Source organism: Bidens hawaiensis, unplaced genomic scaffold, assembly GCF_021521415.1.
Source record: "Bidens hawaiensis isolate Kalapana, Puna unplaced genomic scaffold, B.hawaiensis_p1.1 tig00003488_1, whole genome shotgun sequence".
Taxonomy (NCBI): Eukaryota; Viridiplantae; Streptophyta; class Magnoliopsida; order Asterales; family Asteraceae; genus Bidens; species Bidens hawaiensis.
In genome coordinates this window covers 585,194-611,055 of record NW_027491195.1, presented here as the reverse complement: position 1 = coordinate 611,055, position 25,862 = coordinate 585,194, and the positions used below count along the sequence as shown (strand labels likewise).

The 25,862-nt window shown below is 34.9% G+C and overlaps 3 protein-coding genes and 1 pseudogene across 3 annotated transcripts; 1 reads left to right on the top strand and 3 right to left on the bottom strand.

Annotated features, from left to right (window-relative positions):
- Positions 1-280: 280 nt before the first annotated feature.
- Positions 281-1,632, top strand: LOC143623521 (RING-H2 finger protein ATL46 pseudogene; annotated as a pseudogene).
- A 5,665-nt stretch (positions 1,633-7,297) lies between these two features.
- Positions 7,298-11,833, bottom strand: LOC143623480 (crossover junction endonuclease MUS81-like). Its single transcript, XM_077094379.1, has 15 exons — positions 11,637-11,833; positions 10,276-10,355; positions 10,100-10,178; positions 9,942-10,028; positions 9,725-9,853; positions 9,454-9,637; positions 9,170-9,377; positions 9,008-9,081; positions 8,779-8,924; positions 8,630-8,687; positions 8,222-8,380; positions 8,049-8,128; positions 7,759-7,984; positions 7,595-7,681; positions 7,298-7,507 (listed from the first exon to the last, which is right to left on the bottom strand). The coding sequence occupies exons 1-15, from the start codon at positions 11,831-11,833 to the stop codon at positions 7,403-7,405; spliced, it is 1,899 nt and encodes a 632-aa protein (XP_076950494.1). The 3' UTR covers positions 7,298-7,402.
- Positions 11,834-12,849: 1,016 nt separating this feature from the next.
- LOC143623479 (uncharacterized) lies at positions 12,850-17,584 on the bottom strand. The gene is made up of 7 exons (XM_077094378.1): positions 17,343-17,584; positions 17,186-17,272; positions 16,915-17,091; positions 16,058-16,228; positions 14,350-14,550; positions 14,166-14,254; positions 12,850-13,646 (listed from the first exon to the last, which is right to left on the bottom strand). The coding sequence occupies exons 1-7, from the start codon at positions 17,437-17,439 to the stop codon at positions 12,972-12,974; spliced, it is 1,497 nt and encodes a 498-aa protein (XP_076950493.1). The 5' UTR covers positions 17,440-17,584; the 3' UTR covers positions 12,850-12,971.
- A 2,552-nt stretch (positions 17,585-20,136) lies between these two features.
- Positions 20,137-22,304, bottom strand: LOC143623478 (uncharacterized). The gene is made up of 5 exons (XM_077094377.1): positions 22,038-22,304; positions 21,856-21,962; positions 21,023-21,155; positions 20,739-20,933; positions 20,137-20,612 (listed from the first exon to the last, which is right to left on the bottom strand). Exons 1-5 carry the CDS (start codon positions 22,302-22,304, stop codon positions 20,313-20,315), a joined length of 1,002 nt encoding a protein of 333 aa, XP_076950492.1. The 3' UTR covers positions 20,137-20,312.
- Between the last annotated feature and the right edge of the window lie 3,558 nt (positions 22,305-25,862).

Below are 25,862 nucleotides of genomic sequence, written 5' to 3'. Positions count from 1 at the left end.
TCACACCCACAATGAGTGGACCATAGAATATTTCATGCTCATGGTTCCAGCTTCCACCATTTGACTTGATCGTTTCTAGACACTTTTTTAAGTACGGATTCCCTCACGCACTCCTTCACCGCGTGCCATCTTATTCATTCATCCATTTCATTCTTCTTCGTATTTCAACTTCTGTAAGTAACCACCAATTTAGGGCTAGTGGGTTCTTCAAGGTTCAAAGGTAGGTGAACTTGAAACAAATTTTCAATTTTTATGTGATTGTTTTTGTCTCTATCTATCTAATTATATTATCAAACAAACAAAAACAAGAATGGGTGGTTGGTTGGTGTTTAGAATCGTCTTTTAGCTTAATCCCTCATGACCCACTATAATCATCTTCTCAATTTGGTTACATCTCAACTGGAAAGTTGACCTTTTTGGATTTTAGCTTCTGGGTATGAATCTTTATACCATTTATCACTTGGGTTTTTGTTCTTGATGAATAAAAACTGTTTCTTTACACTAAAGATCCGTTCTTGATGGGCTTTATGTCAAAAAGATTGCTTTTTGAGCATTCAAATGTTAAGGCTGCTGAATATGGTGTTCTTGGATACCAACAGTCATCATCACCAGTTACCTTTCATAAATCATCAGCCCCTAAAATCAGCCCAGCAGTTCTTTTTATTATAATAATCTTGGCAGTCTTGTTTTTCATATCCGGTTTACTTCACTTGCTTGTTAGATTCTTGACAAAACAGCACTCTTCGTCGAATTCCCATCGGTCGAATAACCGGTTTCCAGATGGATCTCCATCTGCTGCACTTCAAAGACAGCTTCAGCAGCTGTTCCATTTGCACGATTCCGGTTTAGATCAAACATTTATCGATGCGTTACCGGTTTTTATGTACAAAGAAGTGGTCGGTGCTAACGAGCCTTTCGATTGTGCGGTTTGTTTGTGTAAATTTGCGGAAAGTGATAAGTTAAGATTGCTTCCAACTTGTAGCCATGCTTTTCATATAAGTTGTATAGATACATGGCTTTTATCGAATTCGACTTGCCCCCTTTGTAGAAATACCCTTTTTGACCCTGGATTTTCGATGGATAACCCGATATTCGATTATGATGATCCGCGTGAACCAGATGAAAGTGGTGTTTCTGCTGGTTTAAAAACAGTTGAAAATGAACCGGAGGTGATTTCTGTTAGACTTGGAAAGTTTAGAAAATTGAGTGAAGGGGAATGTGAAACGGGAGGTGAGACGAGTAGTAGCAATTTAGATGCGCGAAGATGTTATTCGATGGGTTCGTATGAGTACGTAGTAGGCGACACGTATCTCCGGGTCCCATTGAGTCATCGGAGGGATTTGCAAGATTCAAGATTTGTGAAAAATCTTGAACGAAATGAGCAAAATGAGCGGATTGAGAATCGTACTCTTGATGAAGATATTGAAGGGAAAAAGATTAATATTGGTGCAAAAACGGATAGTTTTTCGGTTTCTAAGATCTGGTTATGGTCCAAGAAGCGAAAGTTTGCTAGTTCCGATGATAATCAGATGCATAATCCATCGTCGGTTGATATGGAGTTACCTCGAATTGGGAGATTTCAAGGTACATGATAAAAGAGTTATGCTTTTGTATCTTGTTCATGTGTACTTTTCTTGAATGATTATTAGTTAAATAGTCATGTGTTCTTGCTACATTTTATAGTCTTATATTGTGCTGCAAGATTTCTGTCATGGTGATGTGATAATATTCTGTACTTTTGACAAAATCTAGTAATCCATTGACCATGACAATCATTATGGTTTCTTCTTTTTTGGTCACTTGATCTTTTTAAAAAATTGCTACTAGAAGTCTAGAACTGAGATACAACTAATGTGAGTAGTGTGGGTGTCTTTTGATTGTATTTTTTATTTCAAGTTGCTTATGTGAGCTAGGGGTGTTCATAAAACGTCGAAAAATGACTGAACCGTAAAGAAAAATAAGCAAGTTGATGGTTTGAGATTTATGAGGTTCGGTTCAACGTGCAGCTTTCTGGTTTACCTATCTGGAACTTGAATCCAAATGTGTAAGCTAAACTAGCCAGCTTTTTTTTGTTTATTTATTTATTTATTTTTTAAATGTGCAATTATTTATGTTCAATTGTTTATGAACCATCTTGGTCGTTTTTAAAAATTTGAATACAACTAACGATTTTGTTTAAAATAAAACAATCACTTCAAACTGTCAAACCATTTAAACCGGCTGACCCCCAGCCCGGCCGGTTTGCTTTGTAGTTTCCCAAAACCGTCAACAGTTTAGACCAGGTCAAACCGGACTGTGAACACATTGTTACCCAAGATTTGCAAACTTTGTGGATGTTTGGGTCAAAGCATGCAAGGTGTTAAAGATATGAAATTTTGTGTTAAAAGATTCAAGATGCCTGCCTGTACTATCATTGATGCCTTTAATCATTCATATTTGGAATCCTGTAATTGCATAATCTAAGGACAAAACTTGCTTTTGCTTTTAAAAATCATCTTTAACTTTAATCATAGCTTTGGCTGTTTGTCTTGATTCTGTTCCTCCATTTTTAACCATCTATAAAAATTATCATTATGTTAAAATACAGTAAGTATGCATTAAATAATGTACTGTTAGAGGACTAGCTACTAAGATAGTGTGACTTGTAAGTATGCTTCTAACACCATCTCCAACGGGACGTCCATAGGCGCCAATGAGATTAGAGAGGCCCTTTGGAAGGGCAAGACCGGAGGGGAAAATCAATGGGAGGAGATGGGGCTATGTTTGTTGTGGACTGAAACCGTTGTAAGTTATGAAACTTGTTACACATCGATTGTACAGACAGTATATATGAGGTTTATAGACCAAATGGGCTCCCTCACCTGATAAACTAATCTTTTAGGTTAAGTTCTCATGTTTGTGCTATAACAAGCATAGGTCTTTTTCCAAATTTTATTTGGATGCTTATATTTAATTATTGTGTAAAGTAATAAAGTATGTAATGTTCTAATTCTAAAAATATTAATTTATATCCCTTTCTTACATTTTGATTTTTGAACAGCATATCATTTCTTACATTATCTTTTATTTCTCTTACACAATAGTTTAATTTATATAAATTATATGACTAGAAAAGTATTTTTTAATCATAATAAGTTAATTAGATTATTACAAAATAATTTGATTTATTATACAAAAAAGTGTGATTAGAAAAAATAAATATACGTAGAAGCGGTTGCAAGGTTAAAAAGAAAATAAGTGTTTTTAAATGATAAAGTGAAAAGCATTTATTTTATTATTTTATTTTATTGGTTTTAGGTTTGAGATTATAACCCAATATAATGACCTGTAAGTTAATTGGAGGTTGGGTAAAGTTTATGGTTATGTTTTGTGATTTTTTTTGTTAAAATAATCATATCTTGAGAATAGGTAAACAGTTGCAATCAAAAAATTGATTTGTTATTTCAAATTTAAATTGAGAAATTATTCATTACTTTAACGGACACATGACATGTAGTTTTGTAACATTCTATCCTGGAATGAAGTTTCAAATTATAATAACAAACATGGTTCAAACTATAGTTATGTTTGATTATCGTAGTTAATGGAGAATATAAAAGGTAGCGTTTGGTATGTTAAACGAGAGACAAAATGGTATGGACTAGACTATTACAAAGGAATTAAAAAAAGAGTGTTTGGTAGGCTAAATGAAATGGAATATACTATTACAAAGGAATTAAAAAAAGAGTGTTTGGTAGGCTAAGGGAATAAAATCACCTATTACATGTCCATTGCATTCTCTCTAAAACATTCCAAATCCATTCCGTCCACCACATTGGTTTTTTTTTTTTTAATCCCATCTTTCACCTACACCACCACCGCCGCCGCCGTTGATACTGACCACTTTCGCCACCACTCACCCACCACCGCCACAACCCCCACTCCCTTACCGCCAACCACCATTACCCAATGCCTCCAACCACCATTTGCCACCGCCAACCACCACTATCGAATGCCTCCAACCACCATCAACGATTGCCTCCCACCTCCCATCACCATTGACCCCATCACCGTCCACCACCACTACCGCCAAACACCATCGCCGACCGCCGCCGCCCACCATTATCCCACCATCGCCGCTTACCACCAATTTTATTTTATTAATTTGTCTTTCCTATCAACCCAGCAACATAAACCAATAACTCAATTACATTCCTAGTTACTATACAGTAATTAAACAAGACAAGGGAATAGTAATGGTCCGTTACATTCCTTTCTCCATTCCATATCCCGGTTCATTTCATTCCCTTGTCCATTCTCGGCTTTACTTCGGGTAGCCGTATGTTGAAGCCGATCAGGTACACCGCCATCAATGCCGTTCTCCATAGTCTTCATGGAGAAATCAGGTTATTAACAAAAAGCGATTAGTTTCAATAGGTTATTTTAACTGGCTAACCAGATATTTCGCTGTTTTTAAACGGCTATGTGGTAGGTTTTTGACTTTTGGCCATCAAATGCATTAGAAGCTTCAAACACAACCAATTACAATCTCCTTCAAATTCGTATTGATTTAACAAATTTGAATCCCAAATCTAGTTACTGAAAATTCCGATGGTAACAAAGCACTTTTTGAAAAGATTCTACAATTTCTCCTGTTTGAAGCAAGAATATTACTGCTGCCTGCGTGCGTGTGCATTATTTTGTGATTATATCTTGTATGGGCCCAAGTGACCCAATGAAGGTGGGCCAAAAGAGCAACCAAAAGTGGACCTTTCTTTCTGACAGGAAAACTGTGGAAACTTGAAATGATTGCCTGCTAATGTTATATCGTATTACCTGTTTTTTGGTTTTCTGGGTCATTCACAGTCGAGCGCGTGACTAATCACACCGTGTTTTTTTCTTTTAGACTTAGACAACCAACAAAATAATACATTTAAAAAATAAATTTTCCTTACGGTCTAGATCGAGGATGCCTCAAAGCCTCTTGTTGATGAAGACAGTTAAAAAAATGTTTTAGCCAATACAAATGTTTACTGTGTTCGTAAATATTTAAAGTTTGAAACTTTATGGCTATGAAACTAATCATTATACAAGGTTAGTATAACATCTTATCTTATCTTATCTTGCAATACTAATAAAAGAAAATGTTGAAGCTTAGGTTTCAAACCCATATTTCACCTAATTTCTAATCCCTCATCTCATTCATTATAGCTATTCATGGGTCATGAGTCAATACCATTTTGTCAAATGGGTTATAACATAGTGTGAATTATATTCATAATTGAATCAAGTGTCATATTCATACCTAAGGTTTGACTAACTACACAACTTTAGTACTTTTTTTTAAATTTCTTGCAAATCAACACCTGGTGTTTTCAAAATATTGCTATTTTAGTACTTTTCGACCCTGTTTGTTTTTTCCAAGTCTTCATTAAATTAATTCACAAGTATTTTAAGAATCACAACGGAAATAACAAACCTTATTTATCTTTATCATTTGACAAAACCCGTGTAATACACGGGTTCAAAAGCTAGTAAGCTAATAAATTAATTATTAAGCACACGTTAAATATTAGAAGCTAAACTATATAGGGTTGGGTGTCACATTATCACAATAAGAACAATACAGGTAATACTAGTCTAGACACGATTGTAAAAGCGTTTATTATAGCCATCATGTATGAGATATCATTGTTAGTTTGTTGAAAACTACATGTTAAATTTCAAGCATATTTCTTACCATTGTAACTTTTATGCTATTTTGTTACCCAAAAACCATTTTAGAACTAATCACATGCATGAACTCACGTTCGAATACCGTGCCGAAAATATTGTGTTTGTTCGCCATGTTTCAGTTTGTTTATCATCCCACGGTTTGACACGCTATCTTGTAGTTACCCATCATGTTGAATGACTTGTGAATGATAGGCGACCATAATTTATGAACATTATCGCACCCCATCGTTGTTGGAAAACATAAGTCAAAGCCACGGCACTTTGGCATCCATCACTATGACGCATTGGTGGGTGAATTATCTTTTTCTTTGTCAAAATCATGACACATTCCTAAATAGTGGTAGTTGTGTTATTTTCCATTAGAAAATGATGAGATGAGAAATTTCAAATATTTATACACATTTTCATCTTCACAATAATTTGATAAAACAGTTGGTTTACATTATGGTTTACACCTTATATTATTATTATTATTATTATTATTATTATTATTATTATTATTATTATTATTATTATTATTATTATTATTATTTTACACATGACTTTTAATAAATTGAATTTTTATTTCGTTGGAGCTCTAGAATGTACGTCACATAAAGATTGTTGACACGTTCCATTCTTATATTTGATTTTTTTTCCTAGAAAATATTTATGAATAATTTCTTCGTCGTCTTTAAAGTCTCATCATTGACATGATCATTTTGTGTATAAAGACTACAAGAGATACCCAAATGTTGCTACATGTAACTTTTAGAAAAGAAAATCTGAAAATACACAGACCACAATTTGGCCTTACCATAGGAACCATCAATGTAACTCTTGCACACACACATGACGCATACACCTAGAGGATTTCACGGTTTGGTTTGGTCGGTAACGAATACAAGAATCAAAGGTTAGAAAATATGTTTTCATCCCCCTACTCCCTGGCTTCCTCTCAATTTCTTAGGCTTTTATACCAAGCTGAAATATTAAAGGTCGAGTCATGAGCAAGTAGCAATATTCATTAGCAATACCAATCTGAAATATTCATTAGCAGGCAGCAGCCACGGATCAGTGATCACATTGCAACATTCATAGCCCAGATAAATCAGCCCATTAACAACACAGTACCCAATAGCATTATAATCAGCCCATATGACCCAAAACGTACGCAGCCCAGTACAATGGCCCAGCCACAAAGTAGCAATCAACTTGTGAATGCATTTTCATTTTTCACCGACAAAAAAAGTAAAAGTTACATATTTGATCCCTTGAGTAGCAATATTTGTAACACATTTGATCCCTAGAGCAAGCAAACATTTGTACTTGGCATCAACTTTTTTTTCAAAAGGCATCAATCATGTTCACATTGTTCGAAATCATCATATGCGCCCATAACTTTGTGCTTTAAGAGCTCAACCATAACGATATAGCAAGCAAAAAATTAAACACGACACTTTCTTGAAAGTTTGAATGAAAATCCTAACAGCCTTCCGTATTTATTGGATTTCATAGGATCACATGAACAGGCTAATGCCAACCCCGTTACATATTTACTTCTTCTGACATCATATATAGGACTGTAAGAGGAAGATGAGAAGTAAACATAAATATTCTTGTTTTGTGATCCACACAGTATAACATCAAATGTTTGGGTTACCTTATCCGAACAAATGTAAACCGCATACTGCTGTATAACATGTAATCAACCACCCCAAATGAACTGAAAAATGTTTCTACTAGCGGCTCCATTGATCACATTGTTACTCTGCATCTTAAGGAGTTCCTCCTGCGCATGTGTGTCACCATCCTGACAAACCAAATTGGTCAAACCCAAGTCAAAAATAATATTTATTAGTTTTTCAAATACAATTGCAAAAATATAAAGAAAACTCACAAGGCACGAGTAGGCACGAGCAAGTGACAAAACTGTTGGGTACAAATCCAAAACTGCAATGGCAACATCCTCAGTCACTTGTGGAACCTGCAACAAGATATTTTAGTCTTCAACTAATTTATCACTTAATTTTGAAGTTAAAAATTCAATGTTATGACTCATACCTGCAAGAGTTGAGTAGCAAATACATCACTAACTGTAATCTTATCCAACTCTTGACACCTTTCAATAAACTGATCGAAAGAAGGGCATATGGGTAAATCTTGATGGTCAACGGATTTGTAGTATTCGGTTATTGATTGGGTAAGATGACCATATTTTCTTAGGGTGTCTCCTATCCCACTTGTTCTCTGAACATCAAACCCCTCCAAAATTTCGGTTGTCAAACAACTGCAAATTAAATGTAACTTTAGTAAATGTAAATAATCAGCAGTAAATATAAATATGTACTCACGCTGTTTTAATACTTTCGGCACTTTCACAGGCATTTGGATCACCTTCTACTAGGTATATAAACCTTTTGAATCCAGATCTCTTGATGCGAAAATGAAACAAGAAAATATATTTGAGAAATTATTAAATAATATTAGTTTGTCAAAATGAATGGTATTTAATAAAAAACACTACCAAGATCCGGACTTTCTGCTCTCTGTAACGATTATCCCTAATTGAAGATCTCAAATCATCAACATTTTTTCTCTCAACAATAAAATCAAGAACATATTCACTACCAAGATGTTTACGACGGGCTATCCAAATCCCATCTCCAACGGGTAAGCGTCTCACCTGTGAAAAACTAAAAATATTAAAACTTATTTTTCAGATGGGTAATATCAAGAATATTAGCTTACATGTTAAATAGGTTGAGCCCATCAAACAGGTCAAAACTGGCCTAAAAACTAGATTATGATTCACATATATAGTTTGTAAAAATTAAGACTTTTGGGTAAAAATGTTTATAGTTTGAAATATATAGTTTATGTAATCTTTGTTGGTATTATGGTTCATTAATTTACATTAAAAGTTCAAGTTTACCTCTATTGGTATTTTAAAATGAAGTTGAACATGCTCAAGAAGTTTTCCAGACTTTGACCTGAAAATCACGAAGCACTGCATCATTACTTGATAAAAAAATCTCAAGATTAACAAGAAGACAAAATATTAATCAAATTGAAGATACTTACGCCTTGGAAAATTTCTCCCGATCATCCAATATTAGAACTACTTCATATGCATCCTCAAATCGGTCTCCAAAACTCAAAGGTGGCATTGATAAGCAATTTGATTTAGCTTCTAGATCATTCCTACCCCGCTTCTGCACATTGTGGTCCTATAACATTATTGTTTACAAAAATGAAAAACTAAGCAATTAAAAAAAACAAAATATCAAGCTAAAATGGCTTAAACACTCACAGTCGATGAACAAGCTCTCAGTGATAAACATGGAATATCGATTTCACGTCTAAAAGGGACAGTTTGACTTTGACCTATATATTAAAGGAGTAGAAAAGTTAATGATTCAACGTTATGACGGGTTGTCTTTTATATTTAATATTCATAATGGTATATCATTACCACTTTTATGTGTGTAAGAACTTGATGATTCTTTATGTTTGTCTTCTGAAACTTTCTGAGAAGTCAAAGGTAAATTGTAAACTTCAGCTTCCCGAAGATGGCACAGAACAGATAACCATAGTGAGGAAGTTTCCTCGTGTGGTGACTTTTCTGCCACCTCAGCAAAGGCATGAGTAACCTGTTCTTTAGAGTATCCCATACGAACAAGCTGCAGAAATAAAACACAGTCACAGATCGATAAAATATTATTTTGAACACTGAAATATATGTTCTAGACAGCATACCTTATCAAGTGTATCAACAGGAATATCAATCGACTTTTTTTGTCGCTTTGAAGAAACGTGCTGAGGTGGCACATTTTCAATTAAGTTGGCATTAGGAGTAGCAAGATTCTCTGTAGAATCAACCAATCCAGATCTTGATAGACAATCACGGGCAGCTTCTTTTCCTTGCTCGGTCAGCATGTACCTAAATTACAATAACGTATATAAGTGACAGGTGACATTTCAGTACATATTATTATCTTTATATGAGAACGAAAGTTAGAAAATATACTTTGCAGGGCAGCTAGATTTTACAACGAGCCCTTTATCTATCAACTTTTTCATGCAGCTCCAACCGCTATACCAATCCCGAGCTGAGTTAACTCCAAATTGGCCTGATTTCCCCTTTCCCATTTCAGGCCTGTAATTATTAAAATAAAAAGATAAAAACAAAAAAAACACCATCATTTACATAAGGTAAAACAAAGGGTAAAAAGGTAAATACATACATTATAGGCGAACGAGACAGCCCACTTGCTTCAGCAGCATCAATTAGCTCTTGTTTTCGCATAAACTCAACTCCATCAACAGTTCCTCTAATAACAAAATATTTTCCATCAAATTTATATAAAAAAATAATAAGGGAAAAGGGATGTATTATGGTTACCTATAAAGGGTGATTAATAAAGCATAAGCTACAGAGTTCTTTTGAGGCACATATGGCTTGCTTCCCTTCACTCTGTCATCTGTAATTTAAACAAATAGTGATTAACTGATTATTTACAATGAAAGATTTAGAAACTGCAAAATAACTAATAAAGTGTGACTTGATAAAGGAATTACCTCTCTGTATCATCTCTTCATTCTCAGCAGCATCAACAAAGAAATCTTTCATAAGTTTCAAAATCCACTTTCCAACACCTCTGACACAATAATCAGAAAGTAGGTGAGTTATGCACTTAAAATTACACTAAGGGCCCTACTATTCGAACACCAGCCCCCCTTCGCTGGACACCTTCTATACGAGTCGTATAAAGTCATACAACTCGTATGACTTTTCCATACCTGACAACGTACAAGCGGCGTTAAATTTGTCATTGACCGGGTTTTATACGACTTGTATAAAACTATACAATTCATAAGGTTATACGAGTCGTATAAAGTCATACTACTTGTATGAAAACCAAATTATCACTTGTCATACAAGATTCTCATTGGTTTACGTGACGAAAATCATTGAAATGATACAATATTCCTAGGGGGCAAACACGCTGAGCCGCTCGTGAGCTACTCGAGATTGGACAGATAAGAAGATCGAAACGAGTTGAGCCTTTTCAAGCTTAATGTGAGACGAGCTATATATAAAGTTCGTTTAGCTATCGAGCCCCGGCTCGAATCTTGTATGAGAAACTCATTTAGGCTCATTTAAGATTTTTCTCAAAACATATAAAAATAACTAAAAGCGTATATAACACTGAATAAATAATAAACGAGCCGATCCCGAGCTTGAATAAATGACTCACGGTCTGAGCTTGAGCTTTAGAAAAAAGCTCGAAACGAGACGAGCCTGAGCCCAAGTTCTCGTAAGTCAAAACGAGCCGACCTCGAACCTAGTCAAACTCCGGCTCGGCTTGTGCGCACCTCTAAGCAAATTATTTGACACGATACAAGATTCCATAAATAATCTGACACGACACAAGATTCTGTAAATAATCTGAGACGACGCAAGATTCCATGGCGAAATATATTGGCAGTCACACAACATAATATTCTACCAGAACTAGGGGTGAGCAATAACCTAACCATGAACCGAAACCGAACCTAAAACCAACCAAACCGAACCAAAACTAACCAAAAACCGACCCAAACCGAACCGATATTAACCAAGACCCAAATTAACCGAAAATTGGTTATCAAACTTATGTGTACCCTCGGTTAACCGAACCATTCATATTTTCATATATTTCGATCTTTTATACATCCATTTCATGTATTTCCAAAATTAACCAAATAAACCGAACCGATTAACAGAAATCGACTGGTTAATAAAATAGATTAACCTACGACTTCGGTTTAGGCTAATAACTGAGTCGAAACTAGTATATATAAGACCATAAGTTTATTGATTATACGCGTCATACATCATCAATTATATAAAATAATAAAATGCAATAAACAAATGAAAGGAAAGAAAAAACATATACTTGACATTGGAGAAGTCTTTTAGGGTTGTGATATGTGACTTGGAAGTGCAGACATTGGAACAAGCCTTGGATATGGTAGCAGCGTTAGTCTCCGAGATTCCTTTGGCCGAACTCTCCATTTCCTTCAATTTGTTGATCATGAAGTTTACCAGCTCCCTGTTCTCCAAGCACGTTACTGCTACTCTCTCCAATTCCATTGTTAGGGTTTACAAATTAGGAATTGATCGAGATTACTACAAGTAGCACGTGATTGAATCATGTGTTATGCGAATTCGATTACACGAAGAAATCATGTTATTGATTGATTATGTATGAAGTGAATCCAGATGTGATGATGATGATGACGACCAAGGGCTCCCGCGTGCAATGGTTTGGTTTTGAAATGGTGATTTGAAGGGATTATTATTATGTTATCTACCAGTTTTACCCCCTTTGGTTTTATTAAGTTGTCACAAGACCCTTCACACTCAACCTGTTCAACCAACCCGGTTATTATTATTAACCTTGGGGTTGGTTCACGGATCTGGCGTATGGATACAATCAGGTCTTGGTCAGTAGGCTGGGGAGAAGGATCGCACGCCCCTTGGCTCCTGTGGTATTGCGGTGTGCTGCCATGACGAACCACATTCAGTTAAGTTGTCGCGTTTCTATATTAGATAAGTAGTGCGTTATCACGGAAGACTTAAAGAATGTGTCATAGGAGTAATTGAAAACTAGGGTGTTAACAAAAAGAAAAAACATATTCGCAGGTTGACCCAAACATGATGCGTTTAGTTAAGCAGGTTCAACCCAAACCCACTCATACCAAACTCAAACATGTAAATTTCTTTCAGTGGTATGGAGGTGGTAATTTGTTATGGAGGTCCGGAGATCAAACCCCGACATATCCCAATTTACTACGGGACACATGACTTACCTCACTCACATTGGCCATGGGACCGATTGGTGGGGAACTCCCAATGGTGGCATAAACCCTTTTTTCAAACCCACAAATTCCATGTTAGGTGCATGTAGTGTTAGGAATTCACACCCTACGGAATCATGTATAGCGTAATCTCTTATTATTCCATTTACACACCCGTATGGAATTTCTTGTTTGGAGTGTCGGATTGTAACGAGTTTGGGGCAGAATGTGTTCTAGTGAAAATGAGCTCCGGTCAACATCGGGTGAAAATAACATTTGGATCATTTGAGAGAACATCAACATCCTAGCAACATAAAACATTACATCTACTATTACAACATTAAGCTTCTATACATGCTATAATAACATACCTATAATCACATTCAAACATGTTCTTAACAAAGGTGAGCCACAATAAGACAACAAACCCATCATGAATTCGTACCATACGCATAACCCATGTGATTATACCTAGATCGAACATTCGGGTTATTGTAATTCGGGATCTTACTATAATCAACCGGCTTAATCACCACATTTCCATGCGTCCCATCCTGTTCTTGAACAGCCCCAAAAACGACCTCGTTGGTTGTCTCACTTTTCTCATAATAAGTTTGAGAGCCTGACAAGTGATGCCTTTGATGATGTTGTTGATGTTTTTGTGAACGTTTCATTTGTTGTTGTTCATTAACATATTCACCGTTTTCTCCACTTCCACCATAAAGATACCGGGTCTGTTTAGAAGGCCGTGGTCTTTCTGCAGGTTCTGGGTTGCTGGTCATGAACGGGTATGGGGACAGGTTTTGGGTTTCTAGCGGTGGGGGAGCATCTTGATGGGGAATTACAAAGCTTTCTTGTATAGGCCAAGTGTTGGAATATACAGGGGGTTGAGGGTAATTCATTCGAAGATGAGGGTGGAATGGTTTCTTTTTGGAACTGAATAGAACAGTTGTTACAGGTTTGATTAAAAGTTTTCCAAGTGAACCAAATAGGCCGTCTTCTTCGTTCTCGTATTCGTCCTCGGGTGGAATTAAAGGTGGTCTTACTAATTTCATCGGCCTCTGATATGCAGATGGAGGAACAGTGTTCATCATCAGTCTAGGATCCTGTATTTACATTAATCACACAATATTCAAAAAGTCCCAGAAAGCGTATTTTTAATCCACAAAACCGTTAAACATAAAATCAGATTATTGTTGAAATAATATAATTTTGTAATCATATTTGGCAACTCAACATGCAATAGAAAATCTAAAAGATTTAGAACAATTGCGACTCTTCAAACATAGGGGTGTAAAGGAGTGAACTACTTGAGATAGGCTCACTTAAAGCTTGAACCCAATCGACTTAAACCAGCTCGAGCCTAAAATGGAACTAATTTAATAAATGAGATCCTGGGCTTCACATACCGAGCTTGATTAGGCCCGGGAGCCTATACGAGGCTATTATTTATGCAAACATAACTATTTTTATTTTATATAACAAACATATAATTGCGTAATATATATTATTATATATAAAACTATGATAAAAAATAATAAATAATATATATTTAAATATAAAACAATGCTATAAATATATATATATATACATATATATATATATATAAACTAATGAAGGATTACCTTTGGTGTTGAAAACATTGCACTAACTCTACGTTGTAACAAGGCCAGCATAAAACCAAAGAACACTGCAACACCAAGAACCGCCACCCCTGTAATAATAATCATCCAAACTTTATATCCATAGGAGCTTAAAAACCGACAAAGATGAAGCAGATTAGTGACGAGTGGTGAGTTTTTAAATTACCTACATGGTCTTCGCCATCATACTGATCAGAACAATCATCTTCATGAAGTTGGATTTCTCGAATTGCTTGGTTACCTCTATCAATAACTAAAATAGAGCAGCTACTCGCAACGTATATTATATCAAAGTCATTTGAAAATTTTGCATTGTCACTTGGACCATCAATGTGACCCAAGTTACCTCCAGCTATGGTTACAACCCCTGTTAATGAATATAACAAAAAACCGTTTTTCAAAACGTCAACTAGTTTGAAAGAAAGAGTAAATTACATGGACAGTCCCTGTGGTTTGGCCCAAATTATGGATTTCCTACCTAAGGTTTAAAAGTTACAGACATACTCCCAGACCACCTGATTTGCTTAGATCAATGGTTTAAAAGGATAACAGGGTTAGTTTGGCTAGTTAGTTTTAGGGCATTTTGATCCTTTTAACATTAAATTACCCTTTGGACCAAACTAACTATGTTAACTTCTTTGGGCCATATTTGCTAGGGGTGTGTGCATAATAGAAACAAAAACCGAAATTTCGGTTTCAGTTTTTTAACACTGTGCATAATAGGACCAAACTAACTATGTTAACACTGTTCAGTTTCAGTTTTTTCATTTTCTGTTTTTTTGATTTTGCCATTTGAGCTTGAAATTTTTGGGCCTAAAAAAGTAGGCCCAAAATGATGAATTTTGGCCCAAATGTTTTTGTTGCTTAATAATTAATTAATTATTATAAAGCTGAACTAATATATTTTGGTTCCACTATTTATTTAGCTCTTGTAAATTATGTAAAACTCAAAATAAAAAATGAAAATCCATACATTTGATTCAGTTCGGCTTACTCGGTTTTAATTCCATGCAAAACAGAACCGAAAGTTTGGTTTTTATGAAAACATAAAACCAATTTGATTAATCTGTTGAACAACTTACCTAAAATAATGGGATTAAAAAAATTAACTCTTAATCTCTCTCTTTATAATGAACGACCTATTTGATTATTCTTATCATTATCACACATCAAGAACACGATTACAGAGAAAAAAAAGTTGGTAATATTTATTATTATTTTTTTTAATTTTTGTTTTCGATTATGAGGTTAGTAATATTATGTTTATTTTAATTTAGTTTGCTGTTTTGTTAATTTAGTTTACTGTGCTAATGGTTTTTTTTTTGTTTTTGTTTTTTTAATTGAGGAGCAGTACAATGGCTTTCGTTTTTATATTTATTACTTTATGATTTTTTGCTTTTGAGTATAAACAATTTGGTTATATTGGATTTTCATATGATTTTGAAAACTATGGTTGATGATTATGCTATTAAAATGTTTGGTATTTGAATAAAGTGTTGTTTGCCATTACAAATTTTGTTTGTGATTATTTTTATTTAAGTGCGCTTTTTTTCTCTCAGGCCCACGCTTTTTTTGCTTCTAGCACCTAGAGGAGGCCTGCGCGCCTTAGGTGCGCCTATCGCTTTTAATAACTATGAAACCAAATGGTTAGTTTTTATTTGGGTTCGGTTTTTTCGGTTCCATGCATGATGCACCCCCCTGACGATTGCAAGAAAAGTGGTTCGTTGAGTCATTTTTAAACCTTAGGGACGAAATCCATAATTTGGGCCAAGCCACATGAACCATTCGTGTAATTTACTCTAGAAAAAGCTAAATACACATTCTTATCTGTTATCCAAAAGAAAAGGCACGCGTCATGTTTTTGGTTAAGATACCTGCATCACTGATCTTCCTGATAGCCATATTCATGGTGTCAGCAACATAAACATTTCCTCTGTCATCCACTGTAAGCCCTTTCGGGTGGTTCATTCTGGATTCTCTGGGCTTCCCGTCCACATGCCCAAACAACCCTTCATGTGAACCGGCAAGAACCTTTGGACGGCTATCTGTGACAACCAGTCATCTCAAATTATACATCACCGGTTTTTATATTATTATTATTATTATTAAGGGTATTTTAGTCATTTAACAAAAACTTTAAAAAAATTTTAACGTCCACCGACTGCATGGACCTTAAGTGCTATCTGCTTGTGAACAGTAGGGACTACCATTATAATTTATTAAAACACAGGGACTAAACATGAAATATGGCCAAACCACAAGGTCAGGGTCAGTTTTGACCAACGGAATAAGAATATAAGCAGGGTTGTGGTTAAAGTTTATAACTTTCAAAGCACAAGACATGTGGATTCAAAGGCTCGCTCATAATAGTATAAGGATTGAACTGAACCTAAAGAGAATAAAGTTTAGTCAACTATTGGACAACTCTTAACTTTTATGAGAAAAGTAAGTTATCATCTAAACATAATTTGGAATAAAATCTAAATGCTTAATAAAACAAATTTACTATACTTAAAGGCGAGTATTCTTCTAAACAAAAGCATAGACCGTCCCGATTCCCAACAACGGAGCCCTCATGAACTTTAACTTGGATTCTAACCCATACCAACTATAATCAGGTTTAACATATTTGCATGGTATTTTATGAGCATAACACATTAACGCGATTTAGATGATAACAATATTCTAATACAGAATATAAAAATACATATGTAAGGATAATTGCACTTACATTTTGACAAGGGTGTTGAGACTTTGTGAACATTACTGTTTTCTGAATCCAACACAAGAAGCTCCCCAGCCGGAGTAACCGCGACCGAATACGGTTCAATCCCAAGCTTGCTTCCATCAAACACTGTTTCAACGGAATACCCGCCTTCATACTTCACCATTGAACGGCTAGAAACACCTGAAGACACGATTACACAAACCCAGATCAAATTACCAGCTCATGAATCATAATAACAGCTTTATTTGAAGTTAAAAGATGCAATCGAACAAACCCGTGGTGATTTTGGTGTCGGGTGTTAAAGACCAGAGCCATTTGAAAAGTGCAGACAAGCTGTTCGACGCAATGCCGCTGAGAATTTCTGCAGTAAAATGAAAAATTAAGCAAGTGGGTGTTGTTTATATTAATCAAAGAGGTGATTTGGGAGTTACTTGCTGGTGGTGTTGCAGAGGCTGGTGTGAAGAATGACGCAGAAACCAGAAGGAAGAAGATGGGTAGATGAAGAGGCAAGCTGTTGTTGGTGATCATGTTGGTGGTGTTGAGAAATGGGGTGTGATTTTGTATTTATGAGGAAGCGTAAAGGACATATTGGAGCTTTATTGTGCTTTCTGCTGCTGATTTTACGTGTTCTTGAGGGCAGGATTTTATTCCTTCTGTTGATGAGATCAGGGGGGAATAAGCTACAAAGTGAGTCGGTTGTGTGTGTCAAATGTCAATGTGTCGCCAAGTAGGACTTTATGCCCATGTATATGTATTTTGGTTTATATCAGGAAACACCGGTTAAAGCGCCATATCAATGTCACTTTATTGTCACTTAGCTCTTTTTAATAACATTCTATCGGTTAACTAGATTTAATGTGATTTAAAAAAAAAGTGATTGGTTATTAGTAGAGGTGGATCCTGCCTTTTGACCCATTTGAAGTGTTACCAGGATTGCTAGAAGAGAGAAAAACAAAAAGGTCGAAGTGTTAATTAAAGTGTTGTGGTTTGGACGAATGAGTGGGAACTTGTTTATATGAGCGTAGAAGAATTTTGAAGTAGTATATAAATGAGAGTCTTCCTTAATTATTGTTTTCATAGAAGAAGACACAAGTGAGGACCAATGCGTTGCATGGGTGACGAACATACAAAATTAACTAAAAAGTTCTTAGCAATTTTTTGTTCTTCCTTACTATTTTTAAAGTCAAACTGATATTTCGGGTGCTAGAGTTTTTCACCAATAATACCAACTGTTTTGGCTTTTCTACCATGGGAACAAACAAATTCTCTTGAGAGACTCGAAACTGTTATCAGGGCTGGCTCCGAGAATTGAAAAAAAATCGGCCGAATGCGAAAAATATTTTGGGTTTAAGTAAAAGAAGTATTTTGTTGGGTTTAAACAATTTAATTTTTAAATTGGCTTCCTTGGTTATGATTGGGTTGTGTAAAAAATTTTTGTATAAAAATAGGCTTAAACATGTATCAAACAAAAGATTAGAACTTACAACCTTTTAGTTGGTAGTCATACCACTTTGCCATTAGACCAAGTTAATTGTTGTGTAATTGAGTTTAAACATTAAATATCCATATCATTTTTCATAAAAATACATATAATTTTTTATTTTTCAAATTTTAGGCCTACTAGGGTGTCGGGCCGGGGGACGTCGACCATCCAGCCCCCTAGAGCCAGCCCTGCTTGATATAATGGAACCGTATTGAGCACAAATTCTTAGCTATGTTTTTGTTCTTCATATTCTTGTGATCTTGTTTTCTAATACTTTTTTATTTGGTTGTATTATCTATAATTTATTATTCATTTACGAAAGTGTTTTTATTTTATTCTACTAAAAAGTTTTCTACAATAACAATATTTTTGATAATATATTTTTTCATAAATTTATTTATAATTTATATGGAATTAAAGAAAGTATCCATTTTGTTTCTTCTTCGTGGACTAATTATACTCCTACGGTAGTCCTGCTTCACCTCTTTTGCTGATGTTTCTTCTCTTTCATATATAGTTCATGTGGAACTCATGTGCGATCTACATATGTATGTTAGTGTATATTAGCTTACGTGTTTTTTTGGGCTTGTATGTGTTGCCTTTTTATTCACGTCACACGTGCCATTTATATTTAGGGAAGTTTTGTTTGGTGATCATATCTTTGTGTTTGTAAGCGCTTACAACTCCGGAAATGACAGGAGGGTGTAGAGAGGAATGAGATTCGAAGAGCCAAGGAATAGGAATATATATGCAATCTAAAGAAGAGATAATGCAAAAGAATGTAAATATAGAAAGTAGAAATAATTACACTATTGCAATTTTCACTCTTTTGAAACACTTGAGATTTGGTTCTCACTAGTTGCTTGAGGGTAACACATGTGGTGCTTGGAGTGAACGTTTGTTTCTCAAGTCATTTGATACAATGACAAAAATACTCCTACTCCTATTTAACAAGTTTCTTGTGTTGGCTCTTTCTTTGATCTAGGAGAGACAAAGAACGGTGCAAGACCAACAAAACAGTTCCTAACTAAAGGAGTCATCCTTTGCACTGTTGTTCAAGTCCTAAACTCTCCATATATTTACTTCACTAATTCAAAGTGCTTTTAAGTGCTATGATACTTTCTAGTTATGTTCACATCATAACAAACAATCATATAGTTGTAACACCCTAAAATTCATGTGTAATACTATACTGGGATATTACCTAGAACTCGTGTTTAGCTTGTAACAAATTTATCTTAATTGGCTAAAAATATGAAATTGAAGGGCCAAGTATTATTTAACCAAAACTAAGTTACTAAAAGTTGGCGGTGTTTGTATTTGGGTCGCAATTTACAAGGAGAGGGAAACCAACAAAGTGTTGGAAACAAATGCATAAACTACTTAGCAAGAAGATGCAAGTTATATGTTTTGACACGAAATTGATACTTTTTTATAACGGCATGTTTTGCACAAAGAATTCTCAGTATATGAAAAACCTTGAATTTATCATAGCCTTCAAATTGATACTTTTTTAAAACGGCGTATTTTGGCACGAACTCATTTTGCTCCGAGCCCGTGCTAACCCATCCCCTGAATCCACTTGACCCACCGAGTTTGCTAGGCTTAGTTTTCAGGTGTAGCTGTCTTGCAACTAAAAACCTTACAAGGCAGTCCTCCTAGAGATGTTGTAGTCTTGTAGAAGTTAATATTAAACAACTACACTTAAATCAACTAAAAAACAAGAACCAAAACCTCGGCAATTCACATAATATGCATTTTGAAATTCAACATTGGCTGTGATAACAATCTGTCACACATATCTCAACTACATACCTCAATCACCTTTTTTCCCAAACTTAATGCAAAAGCATTTACAAGTAAAAAATATTCAAAGGCATAGCAAAATCATACCGTAACAGATGGCTTATGGTCGATGTTACAATCCTGAAACAAGACCCTCACGTGTAACACTGGTAACACGAAGAACCGCTTGAGCACTTAACTTTGGGAGATTAAATCCACAAAATTCCTCCCAAGAACATACCCGTGGTGGGTCAGAACACGTGTCTTGTTCAGGTCGTTCAGGTGCCAAACCACAAGATTTTTCATATGCGGTTTGTAGCTCCAGAATAAGAGCACGTGAAGCCTCTCGTGACTCGGGAAGCTGGTCACTCAGTTGGGATGAAGCCATTTTGATCAATTTGTCAATCCCATAATCTTTGATTCCCTTAACACCCTATATAAGAAAACAAAACAAAGATAAAGATGAATAATAATAACAATAATAATAATACTATTAATAATAATAACAATAACAACAACAATAATAATAAGAGTTCAAGAAATCAACATGATCACTTACCATGCGTGGTACACTACGAGAAACACACATAGCAGCCTTTGCGCGAATACGAGGATTGCGATTTTTAAGATAAGGTTGTAATTTTGGTAACAGTAGAATTGGGGAGACCCAAATTGTCAAATCTATTAACGCCTTTTCAGCAGCCTCACATACAAAGCGTTTATCTTGAGAGGATTTAAGAAGAAGTTGTACAAGCTAAAAGGTGAAGATAAATGGATAAATTAGAGCAAGAATAAAACTTGAATCAATTTAATGAAATGAAAATGAAACAAGAAAGCGGTTACCAAAGGATCCAGTGAATCAGTTATGTGGTCCCCGTATGCTTTGAAAATGTCTGCACAAGTCATGATGGCAGTTTTACATACAGCACTTCTTGGATTCTTTAGGGCTTTTACGATAAGGGAGATCACATTATCCCTGGTTAATTATATATTATGATTTATAACAACGAACACTGGTTAGAAAAGTATGTAAACCTACGTAAGCCTGTACATGAACCAAACGTTAAGTGAATCGTTGGGTGAGAAGTTCGTTTAAGTTTGTTTAATTAATAAATGAGCGAACATGATCACCACACTTTGTTCATTAGTTAAACGAACAAACATGAACACATGTCCAATTTGTTCATTAATGTTCGCTAACGTTCGCTAATTTAAATTTGTGTATGTTCGTTCGTTGACGTTTGTTAACTTACACATGTTTAAGTCTGCGCGTTAATACATACATTTAAATATTTTAGGATAATTAAAATTTTGTCTAGGTTTAATAGCTTTCTAGACTCAGAACATTGCTGCTCACATTTATTTTTAATGGTTTTAGCATTGTTTATTCGTTCATCTATGTTCACTTATGTTTGTTATGTTTGTTCGTACACATTCATGAACTGCCCATTTATACTGTTAACAGAAGAACATAAGCTAGCACGAACACGCATTTTCTTAACAAACGAATACGAACAAGAAACCCCCGTTTGATTAACAGTTAGTGTTCAATCGTTTGATCATTCAAAGTTAAACGAACAAACACGAAAAATGCTCCGTTCGTGTTCATTTAGTTCGTTTACAGGCCTAAACCTATGACTTAAGCATCTGTCTAATACATAAAGTCCGAGGCTTACAATATGTCTTGCAATGATTCTTTGTGATATATTGAGAAACGACGGACGTTGTTGAGTGTCTCACAAAGCAAAACCCAGTCTTTAGACCCTGACCCTTCTTGAAGCACCTAAAAGAAAAAGAAATTAATATTAAATAGATACTTTAGTCATCATGTGATAAAGAAAGAAAGAAACAAATGTACCTTAAGACTCATATCAACATCTTCTAGATCATTCAGTTTATCCGAATCAATGTATTCAACTTCAACAACCACCACCTTGGGGCCAGAGTGTTCAACCTCATTTCCATTCACAGGTGGTTCAACCAAGGTAACAATGTTCTTTCTTTGTTTAACATTTTCACCGGTCTGCTCAACATATGGCTTAGTTAAGATATCTTTACTTAAGGTCTCGGTTGTCTTCTCAGATTTAGGCAGCAAATTAAGATCTTTGAGAGCAGTTTCAGACATCATTATACAGCTGCAATTGATTGAAAACCTTAAATTATGAACGCTTGAAGCAAAATAATGTCTATTATAAGTTATAACACACTATATAATAGCAGAAAACAAAATGCAACACGTACGCTTTATAAACCTTATTAATCCTCAAGTATATATACAAACATTTGAGAAACAAACATAAGATCATAAAAACCTTGTCTCACAAGGCAATTTTAATATCCAAAGAATTGCACACAGACACAGTCAAATAATAAATCAATGAATCAAGCAACAGATGTGCAATAAAACAGTGCACCAATGCAGGATTCAAGCTGCAATTTTCTAGCCACCACTTCTACCACAAGTTTTAGGATATCTATCTATGCAGTCAATATCGGTGGGATATCGATTATAGGTCCCCATGTGAAATATCGAATCGATCAAAATATCGGTATATTATCAGCGATATTGACCGATATTTAACTGATATATCACCGATATTTTCTGATATCAATGTTTTAAGTCTTAATTCTCAATTTTAGTGTTTAATGTTAGTGTTTTAGGTCTTAATCAGTTCCTACTAGCTACAACTGTTAGTGTTTTGCAAACTGCAAAAGGTTAATTTGTTAATGGTAGGATAGTATATATAAAAATTCTGCATGATATTAAAATTACTGATATCCCACCGCGATAACCGATATCTCAAATATCTGTCCTTGACTGATATCTGATATTTTTACGAATTAACTGCATAGATATCTATAAACATTGACCACAAGTACAGATACTACAGGTCACCAAATTGAAGTCAACGGTAACTAAATGAAACAGCAAGTGAACTCAATAATCCAGCACTTAAGAAAGAGCATTGCATTGCAGTCCAAAAACTTATGCATAGTAGATCATGACACTCAAATCTGCCCTAAAACCTGTAGAATACTCTAGAAGCTTCTACATAATGATGCAGCAATTAGCAATTGCAACATTAAGGCCAATAAACCTAATAATGTTCAACAGATTTGTTATAAGCTGTGCTGTAACTACTACAAACTAAAATTTGAAGAAATCAGAAGAACTAGGGTTTGCTGTTTGCATTCACCAGAAATATGAGATTCAAACAGGCAGATCCGGCGATAAAACCCTAACGGCATTCGGGAAGTAGTTCAGATAACTACAGGTACAGATTCGAAAATTAAAATCAAGCATTACGCGAATATAATAAGCAAAACCGAAGATAAACAGTATAAACGTGTAACTGATAACAAATTACCTAAACGGTAACGAAATGATGAAATTGAAGCAATGAGTAGACGTAGACGGTTGAGTTTTATACTTTCAGTGGCGGCGATATCACCGGCGGACGGACACGAGAAAATTAGCAAGCTGCCACATGGCGGTGATTAAATGGAGCGGAGAAAGTTTCAGAATGGCCCTTGATTTATTGATTGAAATGACGTTTCAACCCTAAGGTGTAATAGCGACGTGCCATCACTCGTCACTAGTCGGTGATTATTAAGGGGCAAGAGATTCGAAAGAAAAATGTGGGGGCAGATTTTGAAATTATGAATTATTTGAAAATTGAATTTTAGGAAATGTGTTTGTTCGTTTAGCTTTTATACAGAACTAGGATAGTGCCCGTGTTACACACGGGTGGAAAGTATTTCAAACGTCATGTATATGTAGGTATCATAAGAACTCTTTACCTTGTTCTCTACAAAACCACAAGATATAAGAAAAATATGTATAAATTATGTGAATGAGAAACTGTATAAATATACAAATCATTTAATTGCTAAAATAATAGTCATACTAAAAAAGGGAGCACAAAATCAGTTATAAATAATTAATTGTAGTTAAAATCGGTTTTTAAATCATTTGAAAAGAAATAGTTGTTTATGATTCTATAAAATATTAATTAGTGAGGTTATGATTTTAAAAAACATTAATTAGTGAATTATGTGGCAATTCTATAGATGGAAACCGGATGACTTGGAGCTTATGTGGACACGCTAGTTGAAGGCCATGTGGATATCTTGTGTTGCTTTAATGGTATAGTAAGATGAACTAACAGCTTACGAATAATATAATTAGATGTAGTTTTGAGTTTATGTTTGTTTGTTAAAGAAAGGGGGTAAAGAAATCAATTTGTTCATTTCCGTTTGTAAACTCTATAATATTGGGGGAAAGTTATAATACAAAGTAAAAGAATTCATGGCGGAAATAAAAGAAAACAAAAGATAAAACCTGTGTTCTTCGTCTTCAACCAATACGCGCACCACCGAATGATTCTCCAACTCCAAAGTCGCCAAAAGATGTAATCCTAGGCCTTGGAACTCCACAAAATCGGATATGGCTTTCAGGGTATGATTAAGGTTGAGTTTAGGGGGGTTTATATAGGAAAAACAAGTCCAGACCCTAATTTCCGTCAAGAAGCTTCTGGAGACGAGTAACTACTCGCAGTTTCGGGTTTCCTATCGAGTTTTGATAAACTACCCGTAGGGTATCCTCGGCCATCGGGTTTTGACAATATATAAGTAATTTGTTACAAACAATGATTATCAAAAAAATAAATATCTCAAATAATTGTCATAAACAAGTTTCGACAGATAATATATTTAGAATATACTATATATATAATATGGAAAAAAAGTTTTGTAGGGCATATCGGGTATATAATCAGGTAAATGGGTCAATGTTATCGAGAATTGGGTATATTACAAATACCAAACTGTGACATTCGTGACAAAACCGGTTACACCTCAAGATTTACAAATCGAATAAGTTAACCGCTTATTGCGTAACGAACGAACGGATAACCGAACGGGTCTGGTTATGACCCAGATATCCCGGGGGGGGCATCTATAAGAAATATACGATTAATATAAGCTAATATATTAGTAATATGGCCTTAGTTCGATAGCAAACAAGTTAAACGAAAACATGCTCGTTTAACTACCCGCTATAGATTTAAACGAGAAAGTTAGTTACAAACCAAGCATTGTATCATCCGTTAAGCCGAAAAAGACTTACCAAACAATTATTTGAAATGTTTTAAGCGTTCCGTGAAAATATTTTCAAATCTTACAAACGTATAGTATGTTTTTATAAATTTACACAAAAATGGCTGAAAAACATTCGTTTTCACGCTATTTATCGTACCCGATATAATTTTCGCGCCAAAAACTGAACCCGAAATAAATTTAGATTTGGGATTTTACGTCCGGGCACGCAAAACGAGACAGTGGACCTAAAAATTGGGCCCAAGGTGGCCCAAGAGATTCACGGCCGCCACCTTGAACCTTATCACACTATTGTTGTTTAATTCATATATAAGCAAATGAACATATATTTTAAAGACCAATTCTCCCAAGTTTTGGAAGTCAGACCTGCTCTCATTCATGCCTTCAAAGTTTAAGGTAAAAGTTGATTTTAATCAACTTTTAGCTTATTTAATCATGGTTGATTACATATAAACATAGTTTGATTACCAAAAATCACTCCTAACCACGTAAAAACCCTAGAAATAGTTCAAAAACATGTTCTGATTATATAGATGGTTAGGAATCAGAATCATACTCTTTTTTT